This window comes from Podarcis tiliguerta, assembly GCF_965153285.1.
Source record: "Podarcis tiliguerta genome assembly, chromosome: 8".
Classification (NCBI taxonomy): Eukaryota; Metazoa; Chordata; class Lepidosauria; order Squamata; family Lacertidae; genus Podarcis; species Podarcis tiliguerta.
This window is the reverse complement of record NC_139541.1, coordinates 69,937,284-69,949,061: the sequence shown is the minus strand read 5'-3', so window position 1 is coordinate 69,949,061 and position 11,778 is coordinate 69,937,284. Positions and strand designations below refer to the sequence as shown.

The 11,778-nt window shown below is 47.6% G+C and overlaps 1 protein-coding gene across 2 annotated transcripts; it reads right to left on the bottom strand.

Annotated features, from left to right (window-relative positions):
• Nucleotides 1–821: 821 nt before the first annotated feature.
• Nucleotides 822–10,054, bottom strand: FNDC8 (fibronectin type III domain containing 8). 2 transcript variants are annotated; one of them, XM_083456128.1, is made up of 5 exons: nucleotides 9,932–10,054; nucleotides 7,501–7,611; nucleotides 5,798–6,145; nucleotides 2,830–3,042; nucleotides 822–970 (listed from the first exon to the last, which is right to left on the bottom strand). In XM_083456128.1, exons 2-5 carry the CDS (start codon nucleotides 7,501–7,503, stop codon nucleotides 857–859), a joined length of 678 nt encoding a protein of 225 aa, XP_083312254.1. In that variant the 5' UTR covers nucleotides 7,504–7,611; nucleotides 9,932–10,054; the 3' UTR covers nucleotides 822–856. The 2 variants fall into 2 exon arrangements, with proteins under 2 accessions (XP_083312254.1, XP_083312255.1); XM_083456129.1 differs by lacking the exon at nucleotides 7,501–7,611 and having other exon boundaries at nucleotides 9,932–10,033.
• Between the last annotated feature and the right edge of the window lie 1,724 nt (nucleotides 10,055–11,778).

The following is an 11,778-nucleotide window of genomic DNA, read 5'->3' as shown; positions in this document are numbered from 1 at the left end:
GCAATGGTATTTCGCTGGAAAAACCAACCGACACACCAGCTGTTGACAAATGTATGCACTGCCACGTGGAATTAAATCTCATGGAGCTCAGTGGAAGCAAAGTAAATGTGTAAAATACAGCTGCATGAAACTCGCCCCACAACCCAAAATCTTAAAGCTCAGAGGTTGCACTTTTCATCAAGGACTTGGAACAGGAATGGTATACTCTCTGCTGCCTCCCTTTGGCCAGGTCCTGCAACAGCAGCCTCTTTCCCTGCTATTTGCTGGTCACTGCTGGCCAGGTTGTGTTACTGCAGCCTTTTTCCTTGCTCTCTGCTGCCCTCTCTTGGCCAGGTCCTGCAACTGCGGCCTCTTTCCCTGCTATTTGCTGGTCACTGCTGGCCAGGTTGTGTAACTGCTGCCCCTTTTCTCTGCTCTCTGCTGCCTACTATTGTCGGGGCTGTGTAATAGCAGGGTTTAATCCCTGTTTCCTTCTGCTGCCTCTTGGCCAACCTGGTCAAGAGGGGGCAGCAGAGAGCAGGCAAAGAGGCTGCCATTACAGAACCTGGGCAAAAGGGGGCAGTAGAGAGTAGGGCAGGAGGCTGCAGTCACATGATTTCAGCCTCTTCCCTTGCTCTTATGTATCAGATTCCCACCATATGCAGCAAAATAGTCGCAAATGCGCCTGTGAACTGTGACATCCGTATATGCCTCGTTCCCGCCACCCCAGCCCCTGACCTTCTTCACCTGGCTAGAAGTTATTTTTGTGAGCAGAAAATTTGCCAAGGCACCAAACAGCAGTTATGGGGAAATGTGGAATAACAGATGCAAGGGCAAGAGGAAGGTGCCATCCTTTACTTCCATGTTGTCAGTCCTCTTAGGGGGCAGGGATAAAGATCGTCTTCTTCTGAGGCTTCCTGCACCGCCGCACGGTGACAGTGACAGGAGCCGGGTCCAGAGGCATTCCTGCCACAGAAGGCATCGTGCCAAACTGGAAGAAGCAAAGGGGAAGAGCTTGTTACAGGGAGGCAACGAAATGCAAAACAGCACGCTAGAAATCTGCTAAAGTTGCAACGGTTAGCAGCAGAGCTATGCATCTTGCAAGGGTGTTTTCTACATCATAGAATCATAGAATCATAGAGTTGGAAGAGACCACAAGGGCCATCGAGTCCAACCCCCTGCGAAGCAGGAAACACCATCAGAGCACTCCTGACATATGGTTGTCAAGCCTCTGCTTAAAGACCTCCAAAGAAGGAGACTCCACCATACTCCTTGGCAGCAAATTCCACTGTCAAACAGCTCTTACTGTCAGGAAGATCTTCAAAAGTGGACTTGCTTGCATCTTGAAACATGACCATGCATATTATGTTTGGCAAAGCCAATTTCCCTCAGAGGCAGTGAGGTGTACTGGTTAGAGTGTTAGATTAGGACTGGGGAAACCCCAGGTCCAGCTGTGAAACCCACCAGGAGACTTAGAGCCAATCCATTACCTCTCAGCTTAACCAAACTTGTTGTGAGGGTAAAATATGGAGATGGTGGAATGGGGAAAAGGACTATGATTTGGGTCCAGGCTAATTTACTTAGTTGCACTTAGTTCCAATTGAAACCAAAGTGAAAAACTAGTTGCGACTTTAGTTTCAAAAGCAGCAAAGTTCAGCTAAGTTCTTAGATCCAACTCCATGCATGCCACCTTGAACTCCTGGGAAGAAAGGCAGGATAAAAATGTAATAATAATAAAAAATATCCTGGAGATGCATGAACATTGGTGCTTCATTAGTTTGGGGTTAGAGTAAAAGGGTTGCTGGGGTAGTTAGCTTCAGTCGTGCCATTTTATAGGTGACTGCTGAAATAGTCACAACAATAGTCAGCCCACAACTTATGCGGCGGTTACATTTTGGGGATTGCATCTACTCTAAATAAGTTGGAGCATTGTAGTTCAGATTCGACTGAAAAGAAGTGAATCCATGTACTTCTAATATTTATGTATTTCTAATATGTACTGCTAATATTTATTTATTTACCGGATTCCCCTAACTACAGTTAAAAACGTGGATTGGCTTAGGGCTTTGCAAAACAGAGTGCCAAAGGTTAAAACTGGCATATAAATTGTTGACAGTGCCTTATTCACCAAAAGCCTGCAGGTTTCTCTGTCTGTCTGTTTGTGTCTTAAAAAGCACTTGTTACCGTACCTCCTGCATATTTATTTTTTTTAAAAATCAAAATGCTACAAATATGAACAATTCTTCAATTTATTCTCTATTTCATTTTAGCTCTGATGTGCCTTTTTGCAGTTATCAATGGTTCTGACATTTCTTTTTTAAAAAAAATGATATTTATTGAAAATTTTATAGTTACAGAAAAAGAGTATAAAAGAAAAAAGAAACAATGAAAAATTTAACAGACAATACGTCAAAAATAAAAAAGAACAATACATCAAAACAACAAGAAAAAATCAAAACATTTAAAAACACATCCAATTTCCATATCTTTATCTTTCATTTACTTGTTTCCTCGACTTCCTCACACCTCCCTTTTTTGTATTCTAGTTCAAATTAGCTAATTCAGCAAATCCTTTCCCTCTTTCTCAATTTTTTGTTCTATAGTTTATCCTAACACAATCTAACTTTAAATTTTCCACTTCAACCCATTAACAATCAGTTTTTGCTTAATTCTTTATAACATTTCTGCTAAAACCATGTAACTTCATCAATGGTTCTGACATTTCTACCAGGGTCAGCCTCCCTGAATTGGGCTTTGGGTGAAAGTGCAACGGGTGTGCCTTCCTACATTCTTTGGATGCCCAACTCTATGGTACACGCACCACCTCCCCACCAGGAGGACTGCGCTCACCTTATAGGGTGCACTCCACTTCCCAGCACCTGCCACGTTGAGAGACCTCACGCGCAGCAAGTACGTAGTGCCAGGAGTCAGATTCTCCAGGTGCTCTTCTGTCTGCGAGCAAAACCAATGGATGTTCTTGCCTTGACCATCCAGCCGGGCCTCCTGCAGTTGCAGCTCGTAGAAGGAAATCAACTCCCCGTTGCGTGGGCCTGACCAAGAAACCTATGGAGGAGAGAAAAAGGGCATCATGCAGAAAGCTAGGAGATGAGCTCTTTCACTTGATCCCAACATCTTCAGGGAAGTGGGTGCTAAAGGGGTCCTTTCACTGGTGCAGGGAGGAACCGTGGTGGCTGGTGCCCATTGGGATTTATGGGACAGAAAACAAGGAGACCAGTAGTAAGTGGAGCCAGAACAAACCCAGCTGATTCTAGTGTTGTCCCCCATCCTCTACCCTGTTGAGTTCTGCAGGAAGTAAGGAGGAGGAAGCTGGCATTCAGGGCCACCCCTGGGGCTGGTTGTTAGGAAGATGGTGGACAGGTGGTGGCTGGTTGAAGACAGATGGAGGTTGGCTGGGCAGTGATCTCTTTACCCTAATGTACCAGCCTCCTAACCAGATCAAGCCTATCCATTCTTAAGGAAATCAGCCCTGAGTGCTCACTGAAAGGACAGATCCTGAAGCTGAGGCTCCAATACTTGGGCCACCTCATGAGAAGAGAAGTCTCCCTGGAAAAGACCCAGATGTTGCAAAAGATTGAGGGCACAAGGAGAAGGGGACGGCAGAGGATGAGATGGTTGGATAGTGTTCTCGAAGCCACTAACATGAGTCTGACCAAACTGCGGGAGGCAGTGGAAGATAGGAGTGCCTGGCGTGCTCTGGTCCATAGGGTTACGAACAGTCGGACACGACTAAACGACTAAACAACAACAACAACCAGCCTCCACTGCCCTTAAGGGACATTCACCAAGAGGTAGCCTTAGTCTTCTCTGATATAGCAGAAAATACTAGGGGTGCTTCCAGGCAGCCTGTCTATTGAACATTCACCCTGACTTGTTTGTAGGGAGGTTAGCAAGTGCTTTCCAGTGCATTTCCCCAACATTTCTCTTAGCACAAGATGTCCAGTCTCTCCGGGAAGCGAGTTGGTTGCACAACACCTCCCAATCAACTATAACTGCGCAACCTGAATTTGGCAGTGTGTGGCTTAATGCTGGACCCTGCAGCCAAGTGTTAGTTCTTGGCTTTAAAAAAAGGTAAAGGTAAAGGACCCCAGGACAGTTAAGTCCAGTCAAAGGCAACTATGGGGTTGTGGTGCTCATCTCGCTTTCAGGCCAAGGGAGCCAGCGTTTGTCCACAGACAGCTTTCCAGGTCATGTGGCCAGCATGACTAGACCGCTTTTGGTGCAACAGAACACAGTGATGGAAATCAGAGCGTGTGGAAATGCCATTTACCTTCCTGCCGCAGTGGTACCTATTTATCTACTTGCACTGGTGTGCTTTCAAACTGCTAGGTTGGCAGAAGTTGGGACAGAACAACAGGAGCTCACCCCGTCGTTGGGATTTGAACCGCTGACCTTCCCATTAGCAAGCCCAAGAGGCTCGGTGGTTTAGACCACAGCACCACCCGCTTTGTAACCTCTTGGCTAACCACTCATTGTTTGTCTTGGGGGCAGACAAACTACAAGCCTGGTTTTGGATGCCATGTTAAGCCAAAACATAGTTTTGCTCCTGGTAGTGAAGCAGCAGCAGCAGCAGGGAGAGGAATGAAGCAGCTGTGATTTTTGCTATGAATACCAATGGCACACTCGTTCCTTCTTGTACAGTCATGGTTTAGCTCAGCTTTATGCGCAAGCCATGCCACTGTCCAATACAAGCTATATTCCAAACACAGTAATTTCCTGGCACTTGAAACTGAAGACTATTGCTGTGCACTTGGAGGGCTGTTGGCCTGGGTGACCCACTGGGATTCCTTGTGTGAAGTTTTTGCTCTTAAGGTTTCTGTGAGCAGAGCTGTCAAGGGTGGCTTATCCTGAGGCAACACGTCTTAAGGCCTGAAAGAAGACTATTTATAGCCGGTGGCAGTCAGGTGATGTGTTTCGATGGGAGTTAAGATGGCTCAGAAAAAGGATGAAGAGCGATGACTAAGCTTATTGTCCCCAACCCCAGTAAGCAGGGAGAGGGGTTAAAAGAGAAGGAAGCGACCAACCTGCAGGTGTTTTTGTGACTGATGGAGAATCAATGGACAAAAGGATACAGAGGGCTGAATTGCTCTCTGTAAAAGGCACTGTAAAAGGCTCTGGCAGTTCCATTAGAAATCTGATGGGGAGCATTGTACCTGGGACCTCTGTATTTTCCACCTATGCTCAACCTGTGTACGTGTATAAATCAGGGATGGGGAATCTGTAGTCTCTACAGAAGTTCTTGGACTCCATATCCCATCAGCTCCAGCCAGCATGGCCAATGGCCAGGGATGATGAGAGTTGTAGTTTAGTAGCATATGGACCCATCCCTGATATAAATAGCCTGCTATTGTGATGATTTTATTATGATGCTGCCTATTATGATGCTTTGTATGATGTTTTAATTATTATGCTCCATAAAATGTGTTCTTAATGTTGTACACCACCCTGGGATCCTTTGATAAAGGGCAGTATATAAATCGAAATAGCAGTAGCAGCAACAACAACAACCCATATGATACAAGGCTCCAGTCACTCTCCTCAAACCTTATTCCACAGACACTTAGACAAGCACTGGAGCCCCCGAAATCTCTCACGTCTCATAGGGTTGGGGTGCATGTAACAATATGGGTTCCTCAGAGGTGCACTAAATGTGATCTATCTATGCTCAGATGTTGCACCCCCATTTACCCAGCGGGGTAGTTGAAGAGGAGTTCAGCTTTTGGCTCAAACAGAGACCCGGCTCTCCAGTCACAGTAACCTAGCAATGCAGAGGAGGCCATTTTGTGTCAGGAGGCCCCACCTGAGCGCTGGTGCTGCTGACGGTGTGCTCGCGGATGAAGGGCTGTGGCGGCAGTTCCACACACACAGGAGACTCCGAGCCGCTGTCGGAGAGGCTGGTCTCCCCGTCGCTCATGTCCAGGTCGACGGGGACGCTGGGGCTGCTGCTGCGGCGAGGGCGGCTTGGCGGGGGCCTGTGAGGGGCTTTCTTCGGAACTGACAGCCCGGCCAGCAAGTCATCCAAGGTGTGAGGTAAACTGCAGGCTGAGTAGAGAATGTGTTTGGGGGTTTCGATGATGCTGCCCAGGCCAGAGCTGGATGTGTCACTGCTTTCACTGGGAAGGCTTGAGTGATTTCTGTAGAGCTGAAACTAAATTAAAAGAGGAACAACCCACCCAAACAACCCCTGAGTGAAACCTGCTTGCAGAACTTGTTCATTTTCTCCTAAGCCAGAGGTGGGGAACTTGATGCCCTCCAGATGTTGACAATTTCCAACTACAATTTCCACCCCCCGACCATTGGGCATGCTGGCTGTAGATGATAGAGCCTGGAATCCATCAACATCTGGAGGGCTGCAAGTTCCCCATTTGTCTCCTCATACTCCAATGTTTTCCCATTTATTGAAAGGATGTATATATTCCAGATGACTGACAATACTTTAACAAGCATCAACAGAACCTAGGAAGGTCTTCATTTTCACTACTACTTGTAGCATCTACAGTAGAAGAAGAAAACATGGTCCTAATGTTGGTGGACTCCAGTTCCCACCAGGGGAACTTTTTCCATTTTCCATTGGCAGTCTCATGCCAGTGTAAGTTGGAGCCAGGGCAATGGACGCGACTCCTGCCTTTGTACAATAGCCTACAGCCACACAAAATCCAGATGTTTCTGCAGACAGTCCCCCTTACCCCACGCATCCTCTGAGGCATCACCACAGATCAGAGACCCATCCCAGCAGTTAAAAGCACTCGAGGGGGGGCATGGAGCAGGTCCAGTTATGGCCTGGGGGCAGTTCTGAGAGCCAAACAGAGATGCCGGGGGGGGCATATTCACTCCCTGGGCTTAAGGTTCCCTAAAGGTAAAGGTAAAGGTACCCCTGCCCGTACGGGCCAGTCTTGACAGACTCTAGGGTTGTGCGCCCATCTCACTCAAGAGGCCGGGGGCCAGCGCTGTCTGGAGACACTTCCAGGTCACGTGGCCAGCGTGACATCGCTGCTCTGGCGAGCCAGAGCTGCACACGGAAACGCCGTTTACCTTCCCGCTAGTAAGCAGTTCCTATTTATCTACTTGCACCCGGGAGTGCTTTCGAACTGCTAGGTTGGCAGGCGCTGGGACCGAACAACGGGAGCGCACCCCGTCATGGGGATTCGAACAACCGACCTTTTGATCGGCAAGCCCTAGGCGCTGAGGCTTTTACCCACAGCGCCACCCGCGTCCCTTAAGGTTCCCTACTCCTCATTTATATGACCAAATATCTTAGGCTGCACCCTTCCCTCCTGAATTAGCTTTTTTGGGGGTTCCTTATGAATTAGCTTTGATTATAGGAGCTGTGGATTGATTATCCAGGGACGGGGGGGGGGTAGGGGTAGGTGGGCCTCAGTCCCCCAGTCTCAGGGGGGTCCTAGCACCCTCTACTCCCTTCTTCTGGGATGCCTGGTTCCCTGTTGATGGTCCACATTAGCGTTTTTTTTAAAAAAAAGCATTTTAGAGAAATACCTCACCTACCATTTTCAAGCAGGGGAGAGGTCATGCCCTTGGGAAGGAGAGACTTGACGAGGCTTCTCTGTGGCAGATATGATGAGTGGTGATGAATGACTTGCACCTTTAAGGCTGCATCTGTTCACAGGAATGGAGGGGTTTGAGTGCATCAGGATTAAATAGGTCCACACATCTGTTGAGCCGCAAGGTTCGGAAAGCTTCCAGCTGCAAGGAGCAGAACCCTTTCCACATCGAAACTTGTCTGCCCAGGAACCAACTTCTGCATGCGGCAAAGGGATGCTTAGCCAGCAGCAGACTTTAGGCTTTTGAATTTGAATAAATCCCTCTGCAACGCCAAAATTTGATGCCCTCTGCCCCAGCCTCTTATCATTGTTGCAGTGCCCTCTGAACTCAATGCCCAGTGTGGGCAAACTAGTCTTGTTCCCCAAAATCCACCTCTGTCACCCTTGCACTTCCTTAGCAAGACTTCCACCCAGTCTCCCTTGCTGTTACCTAGGCAGAGAACTCCTTTTGCTAACTTTGCAGGAAAACAAAACAAAACATAGCTTGGTTGGATATGGGTTTTTTTTTGTTTTTTTTTGTTTGCTTTCCGAAAAATGCAGGAAGAGAAGCCATTTCCCCAGCTTCAGAAGAGGAAGAACAGAGCTGTTTACCTTGATGGAACAGACAGGTTATGCACTTGGCTTCGTTGCTGAGCTGGGGTTCTGCTTCCAAATCCAGCCAAAACCCCTAACCAGGAGCAGGGAAGCCTTTTCAATCCATGGGCTTCATTCCTTTCTAGGCAACTTTCCAGGGACCACATGCCAGAGGTAAAACTGAGCAGAGCAACCAATGTGACTTTCGCCTGTGTACACAAACTCACATGTACTCCTTTCTAGCCTCTATCCCAGGGGCTGTCAACCTGGTCCCTACCGCCCACTAGTGGGCATTTCAGGATTCTAGGTGGGAGGTAGGGGGTTCTACGGCACAAGTTGAATCCTCCTTCCATCAAGCACTAGTGGGCAGTAAAGAAATTTTACCATCAAGAAAGATGCATTAGTGGGCGGTAGGTATAAAAAGGTTGGCTACCCCTGCTGTATCCAGACAAGCAAGAGGCATTGTCAGAGGTCAAAGACACATTCCAGCCAGGCAAAAACATTCAAGGAGGGTGCAAAGCAGCAGGGTTAGAAAGGGGTGTGGGCTGGGGAGAGTTCTGAAGGCCAGAAAGAGAAGTCTGGAGGGACACATCTGGCCCAAGACCCCGAGGCTTCCCATCCTGGCCCTTGACTTTCCCCAAACTGCTGAAGTTGCCTCTCTGGTTCCACTCACACTCAGTTTCTGCTTTGCATCCTAAATCCCTTCCCTGAACATGTCTGTGGTGCCGCCGCCACCCCTTCCATCAGTGTGCTCCCTAAAAGGACACATTTTCCATGAGGACTCTGGCTCAGTACTCATTCCCAGATGTAACCAAGCTTAAAACACAGACACAAAAATCTAAACTTTTGTGGCTTTGCAGATGTTGCAGGACTCCAATTCTCATCAGCCACAGGCAGAGTGGCCTGTGGTCAGGGATGATGGGAATTATAGTCCAACAATTTCCCTCGTCTGTAGGATTGGAATGTAAATATGTTTGCTGACACTTCATTTTTATCCTATCTCCCTTGCACTGTCATTTTCCTCATCACTGATTTTTCATTGTAAGCTTCTGTCTGTGTTTTGTTTTCGAAAGTCTGTAAAGTGGCATGTACATGAACGGTATAACAACAACAACAACAACAACAACAATTACTACTACAAGGATGCTGTATAGAAATTATTGACACTGTCCTGGTCCTTCAAAACAAAGATGGGAGCCGCCCTACATGGAATCATTACAGAGGTTTCTAATTTTCTAGGAGAAAATCATGGTTCCTTATGTCATGCCCGGTAAAGGTAAAGGGACCCCTGACCATTAGGTCCAGTCGTGACTGACTCTGGGGTTGCGGCACTCATCTTGCTTTACTGGCCGAGGGAGCTGGCATACAGCTTCCGGGTCATGTGGCCAGCATGACTAAGCCACTTCTGGTGAACCAGAGCAGCTCACGGAAAGGCCGTTTACCTTCCCTCCAGAGCGGTACCTATTTATCTACTTGCACTTTGACATGCTTTTGAACTGCAGGAGCAGGGACCGAGCAACGGGAGCTCACCCCATCGCGGTGATTCGAACCGCCAACCTTCTGATCGGCAAGTCCTAGGCTCTGTGGTTTAACCCACAGCGCCACCCGCGGCCCTGTGTTTGGGCATTATATAAAACTCCAAGGTCCAGAGAAAGCCACTGCCAGGCAAACAAGCTTGAATGCTGGGTACCCAGCCTATTGCCACTTTCCCTCGCTCCCCTCGCAGCCACCCCTTGTGTTTTAGCCCTGTTGCTGTCCAGACTAGCTCTGCCTCTGCCTCCAGACCCATGGAGCTGACTTACCGCCCACAGGATGCCCCAGCACTAGCATATTGGAGGCTATGAGTCTGAAGGCCTGTCCCAGAAAGGCCACTGTTTGCCTAGTCCTCATTATGCCACAGTGCTACCCCTTCCATTGTGACCAGGCACAGTCAATGTGGGGCAGGCCTAGGGCTAGGCCCCAGGGCCCTTTTACATGAACGTAGCTGCTGACTGGCTCTGTGCAGTAATTAATGAAAAAATGAACAAACATGAACACACATATATACCAGCTGATATGTTTCTATTGTGTTAGGAATTTTGAGGTCTTAGATATATGGTAATGTTCATAACCACATGTACATAGATCAGCACAGGAAGACCGACCTGAAGGCATTTTGATTCCTAAACTGAGCAAATGTTTTCTCTGCAAGGTCAAAATGGGAAATCCTCCCCATTGTCTTTTCCTTCACAAATCCTGTCTTAAGTGTATGTCTGTGTATGAATAGGTTGTGAGCCTGTCAGTGGCGTAGCGTGGGTTGTCAGCACCCGGGGCAAGGCAAGTAATTTGCGCCCCCTAACCCGTGGATTTGTGCCCCCTAACCCTAACCCCCAGATGTTGTGCCCGGTGCGGCCGGCCCCCCCTGCACCCCCCATGCTACGCCACTGGAGCCTGTGACCTGGCCCAGGAACTAAGTATTTATCATTACAAAAGATTGGCCAGGCTCCCCAGGCAATCCAGTCAAGTAACCTGCCAGACAGGAGATAAACAAGGACAGGAGAAAAACAACATTCAAATTTCTGTTTAGACCGCCTTTTCTGTAATGTAGGTATGATGTATCTGAGGGGTGGTCTTAGGTTACATCCCTTCTGTGATATATGTATGATGTTTCTGGGGGTGGTCTTGATCTACAGGGTGGCAATTTCAAAAGTCTTTATAAGGCCTTGCACGCCATTTTTCTGGGTTCCTCCTCTCTCCTGTGGGTGAGGGGAGCACCCTGTTGCAACAGATCAATAAAGATCAAGCTTACTAGCTGCTTTGCTTCTCAATATTCTCTGGTTGGCCTCTGTTATTCTCTCCTACCAATAGGGAACCTATGTAAGGACTCTATATGGGCTCTTGGATACCCCATAAGGGAAAAGGGCATATTTTTGTTTACAACACTATCATTACAGACATAGGACCGGAGCTGTTTTTTGTGGCAATGCTCACCACTGGTACAGATTACCAGCATCTTTTTTGTACCAACAGTACTTTTATCAATATATGAGTACTAGCACCTCTTTTATTTTATACCAGTGCTTAGGACAATTGTGTGCTTTGGTGTTGCTTAACACAATTGGAAGCCAATGCCTGTGCAAAATCGCGCTCTTGCCAGAGCCTGGAATGAAACCAATTATATACAAATTTAGGAAGGCCGAAAGGAAGCAGTACTAACAGCAGAAGAGAGAACATTTCCTATTGGCTCTGCTTTATGGAAGGGGTTCTTCTGTTTGGCTGTGAAATAAATAATTAATTGCCCCCCCCAAAGGGGGTCTTTGCCTCAGAAGGAGGACTGGCACCTCGGAAGGAGCACGGTTGTAGAAGGCTTCGTACCAGTCGGGAATTGACACAGACCACACCAGGATTTGAGAAAAAGCAAAGTCTGATCTTTATTGAAAGAACAGAGAAAAAAAACGAAACTGTTGCAACAGGGTCCCCACTCACGTAATAAAACGAAGTGAGAGCCCGAACAAAAGAGCTGCCTTGACTCTTATACCTTTTGGTTTCCATACAGATCAATAGCAGGAAGTGACATGAACGGCGTGAAGAGGGGATTAACATAAGGTAAGAAGGATGTTGTAAGACCTTTGGGAGGTGTCAAATATTGTTGGAGGGCTGGGATAATATG

What these genes read in the sequence shown, in the direction of transcription:
- FNDC8 (XM_083456128.1), bottom strand. An exon ending in TCAGCAGCACCAGCGCTCAG is followed by an intron (nt 3,043 to 5,797) that starts GTGGGGCCTCCT and finishes TCTCCTCCATAG; the next exon opens with GTTTCTTGGTCAGGCCCACG. An exon ending in AGTGGAGTGCACCCTATAAG is followed by an intron (nt 971 to 2,829) that starts GTGAGCGCAGTC and finishes TGCTTCTTCCAG; the next exon opens with TTTGGCACGATGCCTTCTGT.